An 8,116-nucleotide genomic window follows, 5' to 3' on the forward strand; every position below is an offset into this window, starting at 1 on the left:
CCCTCTCACCACGTCTCCCTCTCCCCACGTCTCCCTCTCCCCACGTCTCCCTCTCCCCAACTGTAATGGACATGTTGACCGGCGGAAACAAACCTAACTGAAACTCTGCCTCACGGTCCCTCGTCTCTTGGAAGAGGCGGAGAGGTGGGTGTTTTTCATCTGCTGGTGGACTACCGGAGAGATCTACAGATGGAGCACACGCCGTCCACCGCGGAGAATAAACAGAAGAGCAACCATGGCAACCATGCTCCGGGGTCTTCTTCGCTGCTTTTGGTGTATTTTGTGGCGGCAGCAGCGCCACGTACAGGCCTGGCATATGTACTCCAGCGTTTCCAGCGGAAAACTTTTTTGAAAACGCATACGGTGCGTAAACGCAAACGTTCCCGTGTAAATCTCCTCTCTCTTTGATGTTCAGGCGAAGTCGTTGGAGGAGAAGAAGCTTTGGGCTCAGAACATCAAACGCATCATCCTGGAGAACCATCAGGCCATCATCCCTCAGAAGGTCTCACACACACACACACACACACACACACACACACACACACACACACACACACACACACACACACACCACCCCCCCCTAGTCTGATGTGTGTGTGTGTGTGTGTGTGTGTGTGTGTGTGTGTGTGTGTGTGTGTGTGTGTGTGTGTGTGTGTGTGTGTGTGTGTGTGTGTGTGTGTGTGTGTGTGTGTGATGTGTGTGTGTGTGTGTGTGTGTGTGTGTGTGTGTGTGTGTGTGTGTGTGTGTGTGTGTGTGTGTGTGTGTGTGTGTGTGTGTGTGTGTGTGTGTGTGTGTGTGTGTGTGTGTGTTGCAGGCCAAAGAGGCGATCCTGGAGATGGACTCTATCTGTGAGTGAACTGTAGTCTAAAGACACGTTAGACAGCCGGTAAACACACACTGACTGGAAGAGCTGGTTCTCTGTTCTCTGTTCTCTGTTCTCTCTGTAGATCCTCGGCGGTTCCGTTACAGTCCAGACCGGCCCAAGAATGTTCTGTCAGGTAAACAAACTCCAGATTCTTCTCCCATTGTCTTGTTTGATTGTTTTGTTTGTAGCCTTTATTTAACCAGGTGAATCTCATTGAGATCAACCATCTCTTTTTCAAGGGAGACCTGCGGTACATTAGTTACACATAACAACAGAAAACAAAAAGGACATCACAACATAATCACAGGGGTATACATTAGCATCTATTCACAGTGACAGGTATCCAATAACATTTCATCCAGCCGTGCTTTAAAATGATGCAAGGGAATCAAAATGCTCAGTTTGTGTTGCATGGTGTTCCAAGCTAGAGGAGCAGCGCACAGAAAAGCTTTAGCACCTAGAACAGTCCTAGCACTTGGCACATGTAATAAGAACACATCCTGGGATCTCAGGCAATAGCTACTTGCCACTCTCTGTGAGATCAGAGAGCAGATATAAGAAGGTAGTTTACCCAGCATGGCTTTGTAGATGAACATGTACCAATGACTGAGCCTCCGTACAGGAAGTGAAGGCAGACCTGCCTTGGCATACAGGGTACAGTGATGAGTAAGTGCTTTACAGTTAGTAACACATCTCAGAGCACTGTGATAGGCGGCATCTAACCTTTCCAGGCAATGGGCAGGTGCATTCATATAGACCAGATCACCATAGTCCAGCACAGGTCAAAGGTCACAGAGCCTTTTCCTGGCCTCAAGTGAGAAACAGAACTTGTTCCTGAAAAAGAAACCTAGTCTAACCCTCAGCTTTTTTTTCTTTCTTACAGTCCACTTCCTGTTTATAGATGTTTACCTGCTTGCTCTTCCTCTTGGTTTGATCTGTGTCTCTTCGTCCTCAGAGTCGACCCCTCAGGGTCTGGTCTCTTCGTCCTCAGAGTCGACCCCTCAGGGTCTGGTCTCTTCGTCCTCAGAGTCGACCCCTCAGGGTCTGGTCTCTTCGTCCTCAGAGTCGACCCCTCAGGGTCTGGTCTCTTCGTCCTCAGAGTCGACCCCTCAGGGTCTGGTCTCTTCGTCCTCAGAGTCGACCCCTCAGGGTCTGCAGAGCCACGGTGAGAGAACCTCTTCATCCTGTATGGAGGGTCTGACATTAGAACTCATGATGATCACTTCCTGTTTGTGTTTAACATCTGCTCTTCTTCTTCTGCTGATCACGCAGCCGCCTCAAAGGTAAGACTCCTTATCTCCTCCTCTCCTACTTCCTCCTCTCCTACTTCCTCCTCTCCTACTGAGCTCTGATTGGTTGCAGGATGCTGACGGAGGAAACAGAGAGGATGACCGACTTCATGAAGAGACGTGTGAGCAGGTACTGATGACATCACTTCCTGTTCCTCTCCAGACCCCCACAGAGGAAAACCCTGACCCAGAACCCCCCTCTGGTCCGGACACGTCGTGCAGAACCTCAGAAGATCTGAACCCGGAGAGACCGGATACTCCGTCCTCGGCTCCTGATCCGAGCAGCGGGGAGTCCTCGGAGGATGAGGAGGAAGTGAAGGGGGGTCCTGAGGAAGGAAAGACCAGCATCCTGCCCTCCTCGGTCCTGGACAGAGCCAGCGCCATCGCTCAGCACTTCAGCATTAGGCGAGGCAGCCTGGCCCGGGGCCAGGACCAGGACCAGGGCCAGGTTCGAACCCTGCGGCTCCACAGCAGCTGCTCCGGTCCCTCAGAGACCTTCAGCCCTGTAGACCTGAACCCAGCGTCTCCTCGGGGAAACAGGCGGGACTCGACCCTGTCCCAGCAGGACCAGATGCTCATCGGCAAGATCAGGAACTACTATGAGAACCAGGACTTGAGCTTCAAACTGCAGCGCAGAGAGAGTCTGAACTACATCCCTGCAGGGCTGGTCCGGACCTCCGTCAGCCGGCTGAACAGCACCACAGACCAGCAGCCCAACACTGAGTCCGGCCCCCTCACAGACCAGCAGACTAGCATTGAGTCCGCCCCCCCTTATGACACTCTCAGGGTCTCTAGTGACTCTCTGGGCTCGATCAGGTCCGATCAGAGGAGCACAGATCCAGGTCCAGAGGAAAGATCCTGGTCCAGATCTCAGAGCCTACAGGATGAAGTCTTCAGACCTTCATCTGAGATGATCCAGGTCTGGCAGGCGATGGAGGAAGAGATCAACAGATCTACCGCCAAGGACCTGAGCCCTGAGGAATCCACGAGACCTGGACCCTGCCAGACCTCCGCTGGGACCCAGACAGGAGGTGGGGCAAAGCTGCAGGACCAGACCAAGACCCAGCTGCAGGACCAGACCAAGAACCAGCTGCAGGACCAGACCAAGAACCCATTACAGGGTCAGACCAAGAACCAGACCAAGGACCAGACCAAGAACCAGCTGCACGACCAGACCAAGACCCAGTTACAGGACCAGACCAAGACCCAGTTACAGGACCAGACCAGGGCCCAGCTGCAGGACCAGACCAGGGCCCAGCTGCAGGACCAGACCAAGAACCAGCTGCAGGACCAGACCAAGAACCAGTTACAGGGCCAGACCAAGGACCAGACCAAGACCCAGCTGCAGGACCAGACCAAGAACCAGCTGCAGGACCAGACCAAGAACCCATTACAGGGTCAGACCAAGAACCAGACCAAGGACCAGACCAAGAACCAGCTGCACGACCAGACCAAGACCCAGTTACAGGACCAGACCAAGACCCAGTTACAGGACCAGACCAGGGCCCAGCTGCAGGACCAGACCAGGGCCCAGCTGCAGGACCAGACCAAGAACCAGCTGCAGGACCAGACCAAGAACCAGTTACAGGGCCAGACCAAGGACCAGACCAAGAACCAGCTGCAGGACCAGACCAAGAACCAGCTGCAAGACCAGACCAAGAACCAGTTACAGGGCCAGACCAAGGACCAGACCAAGAACCAGCTGCAGGACCAGACCAAGAGCAAAGTCATGCACCTGGCCCGTCAGTACAGCCAGCGAATCAGAACCACCAAACCTGAGGTCTGGCGGCTAGAACTCGAGAGCCGGATCTGCGAGGACCAGGAGATGCCCAATGCAGGTAACACACACACACACACACACACACACACACACACACACACACACACACACACACACACACACACACACACACACACACACACACACACACACACACACACACACACACACACACACGTTGCTCTGTTGGTGATGAAGCCTTTGATCTTTGAACAGGTGTTGTCAGGACTCGGTCTTCATCTGTTTTCTGTTCCACAGGTGAACCCCTGCTGGGGGGTCCTCAGGTAGACCGGACCCGCCCTGTGACCCCCAGCTCGATGGTCCTCAGTCCTGCCCCCCCCACCGAGATCTTCCCCTGGCCCGACGTCCGACAGCTGCGATCCAAATACTGCGACCAGGTCCGGCCCCCCCCCAGAGGATCAGAGGCCTGAGGCGGGTCTGAGGAGGCCCCCCCCAGAGGATCAGAGGCCTGAGGCGGGTCTGAGGAGGCCCCCCCCAGAGGATCAGAGGCCTGAGGCGGGTCTGAGGAGGCGCTCCAGTCTGGCTGAAGAAACCACATCCAGCAGGAAACCTCTCCAGAGAGCCCGGTCTCTGGACCCCCGGTCTCTGAACACCCGATCCCTGGACCCCCAGTCCCTGGACCCCCCTCTGAGCGTGGAGCCGCAGACGGACCGCGGTTCTAACGGGGGGTTCTTCGTGGCAGCCGAGGCTCCGCTGCCCCACGACCCCGAGCACAGGATCCTGGTCTTGGAGAAGGGGGGGGGCGACAGCTTGGTTCAGAGCAGATCCCCCACCAGCAGGGAGAAGATCTCCATCATGGCCGTCATTGATCGTTGCCGCGTCTACCAGGAGTCCCAGGAGGGGAAGGACAGAGCGAACCAGAACCAGAACCCTGGCTCAGACCTGGTGAGGAACCTGAGGGCCCGGTTCCAGAGCCTGAGCGAGGGAACCTGAGCTCCTCCCCTCCTGTGATATTAAAGGATTGTAATTATTAACGTATATATTTGTTATTTAAAGCAAAACTTTATATAAAACCAACACGATGTCTTCCTCCGGCCCGTTCTGGTCTCTGGTCCACAGAGACCTGGGTCACATGTTACTGACTCCTCCACTAGCACACACCTGCTGTCCTGGCGCTCCCATTGGTCCGTCTCAGACTGACCCGGCTCACCAGCGCTCCCATTGGTCCGTCTCAGACTGACCTGGCTCACCAGTGCTCCCATTGGTCCAGGATATAACCAATATAAATATATGATGTAATGTTTGTCTTCATTATATGTTGTTCTATTTATAAACCCTATAATAAAGTGCACTCTCCAAATCCTTCCATATACTTTGTCTTTGGGATTATAACAACAACAACAACAACAACAGTATATTAATATTAATCACAATAAAAATTATACTTATAATAATAGTTTTTAAAGGGGACCTATTAATTAAAGGGCCCATGTCATGGCCATTTCCACTGATCATAATTACATTGTTGAGGTATACTAAAATAGATTTATACTGTGCAATTTTCCAAACTCAAACTCACATTGGTTTCGCATACAGCATCTCAGTCAAGTATGTGTATTCAGCAGTATTCACTCTCTCCACTAAACGACTCGTTGGAGCTCTTGCCCCCCCCCCTCCCTGTGAGCCTAGTGTGCTCCGATTGGTCAGCTCGGCCACTCTGTTCTGATTAGTCAACCACCAGAGAGGCTCCGCCCATGTCTAACAGTGCTTTTTTCGGCTCGCTCTCGGAACATCAGTCTTATAATGGCGTCGGTACAGCCGTATATTTTATACGCTAACTAACCGAACTGTACCTACAACTGTTGTTATAGAAGAGTGTGACGGCCCCAGGGCCTTTGTCTTACGATGGGGTGGAGCTGAAGAGGCTAATCAGCGCGATCACGGACACCTGGCCGGAGCCGAGGTGCTAGCCAGCTGCCCGGAGTCACACGGCGGCCCCTCTCTCTCTCCAAAGCGGCTGCAGAAGGACGAACTCGGCGATCCTCTCCCCTCGACCACCTATCTCTGCATTTACCACAATAAATGTGCCGTGGTTTTGTAAACTCGTGTATGTCTCCTTGTCTTTCCGTTGTGGCCTACGAGCCGGTCATAACAAAGAGTAAGTTATTTTTACCTGTAATAAACTACTACTGTTTGATGAGAAATCAAATCATGGTTTGCTATATATGAATGATATGTTATAGGAGCAAATAATTCAGGGAAGAAAGGATAGGCCTACTAAGTATTTCCATTAAACTTTATTTTTAGAAATGTACAAAATGAACATAAATATACACAGTGGCGGCTGGTGGAAAATATTTTAGGTGGGGCTGTGGAAATGGTGATCAAACAATACTAGGGGGCATTTATTTGAGAAAATACACCCTAAATTATGACTTCTGGTGATGTTAGAGGGGGGGGGGGGGGGAGGACAATTTGAGGCTTAAAAATATGAGAAGACTGATCAATACCTCCATAACTTCAGTGTGGTTAGCTATGAATCTTCCAAAACTTCCAAACACCTTGTCCTGGACATAGTTTCTACAGCATAAACTGTGCTAACAAGCTGAGATTCCACAGATTCTAGAAATATAAGTATCATCACTGAACGATCAGAACTCGCGACAGGGGAAGCAAATACAGACATCACACGACGTAGCTTTAGGTAGCAAAACACGGAGATATGCTCACCTTTTGCAGAATAACAATTCTGATCAAAAACGAGAAAAACGCAGCTGAAGGTTAATCCATAGGTTAATCCAATGTGTCTGTCACTTTGAAAAAATGATTGATGATCCATAATTCAATTTTTATGTCAAAAACTGAGTTTTCATTAGCTGCTAATGGTAGCTTCCAGAGTGTATGACAGCTTCCTGTTTTGTCTCCTTGGATACGAGTCCAAGCAACTCACAGACTGCACCGGGCGCTCACGTAGGAGCCCTGTGACCATCAGATTTGACGACGCTGATTGGCTGAAATTATGTTTCGGCGGCATAGTTTAAAGATAGCAACAGTTGGCTTCTGCTGCACTTGCTGCCCTCTCGTCTGGGCGCTGTGCATAGCGCCCAGACGAGAGGGAGTAATGAGGGCAAGGCCAGGCAGGAAACATGTGACTTATCAGTAACTTTAGACATCGTAACACAATTTTAAACGAGATTTTATTGTAGATTATACATTTTACTGATACCAATTATATAATATTTACCTTGTTTATTAAAAATAAAAATAAAAATAAAAATAAAAAATATATTTTTTAAATATATATTTTTTTATTTTTTTTATTTTTAATGTGGGAAGAGGGGGGGCGGCGCCCATAGCGCCCCTATGGGCCGGCCGCCACTGCCAACGAGGCGTTTTGGGGAGGTATTTTCTGTGTTAGAGTTTTACTCTCTACAGGGTGTACTTTGAGGGTTTTGACTCTGCACACCGTTTACATGCATACAAACCTTCATAACACACAAGGGGACGGGTAAGAACCGGAACAGCATGACATGGGAGCTTTAAGATCCACTTCTTCACGTCTCTTCAACATGTGTCCCCTCTGTGGAAAGAGACCCCTCTCTTCACACAGATGGGACACATGTCTCTTCTACTTCAACATGTGTCCCCTCTGTGGAAAGAGACCCCTCTCTTTTGGTCCTGAACCATTTACATAAAAACCTGTCTGAAAATAAACATCAGGTTTAAAACTAAAAGAGCTTTACAAAAAACCCAATGAAAGATGTTTGGAGTTTTATTTGAGTTATTAACCTGTTAAACCCCACGGACACGGACTTCTCTTGTCAAAGAGAAGCTGATCAGTTTCTGCCGGAGAGAGGGGAGTTTGTCCCAAAGCTTGCTGCTGTATTTACTACCTCCATCTGACAGGAGGAGCCTCGTTGAGCTGCGAGTGGGTAGGGTGTGGTTTGGAATTGGACCTTACTGTGTTCATTAGGACCTTCTGATCAGATCGGTCACTCAGCGCTGCTGTCCCGAGGCTTTTATTTTGAAAGTGTGGCGGTGCCACGGTGCGTGATGACGCAGGGCAGCTGGTGCGTGATGACGCAAGGCAGCTGGAGCGTCAGGAGGAGACAGAGATGCCAGAACAGCATCAGCAGCATCCGCGACCGTGATCCCATCCTCCCGGTCCGTCCCAGTCCGTCCCGCCTCTGCAGGCCCGGCCGCCGCGCAGGCTCTGCAGCC

At 50.9% G+C, this 8,116-nt stretch overlaps 1 protein-coding gene across 1 annotated transcript; it reads left to right on the plus strand.

Moving 5' to 3' along the window:
* Positions 1–415: 415 nt before the first annotated feature.
* LOC117479836 (pleckstrin homology domain-containing family G member 3-like) lies at positions 416–5,260 on the plus strand (the record flags this gene model as incomplete). The annotated part of the gene is given in 8 exon segments (XM_034126932.1): positions 416–502; positions 815–848; positions 948–998; positions 1,821–2,030; positions 2,138–2,148; positions 2,228–3,992; positions 4,193–4,337; positions 4,381–5,260. Coding segments are annotated over 8 exon segments (2,811 nt in total), but the record flags the coding sequence as incomplete, so codon positions are not given.
* Between the last annotated feature and the right edge of the window lie 2,856 nt (positions 5,261–8,116).

The sequence above is a fragment of the Trematomus bernacchii genome, unplaced genomic scaffold (assembly GCF_902827165.1).
Source record: "Trematomus bernacchii unplaced genomic scaffold, fTreBer1.1, whole genome shotgun sequence".
Classification (NCBI taxonomy): Eukaryota; Metazoa; Chordata; class Actinopteri; order Perciformes; family Nototheniidae; genus Trematomus; species Trematomus bernacchii.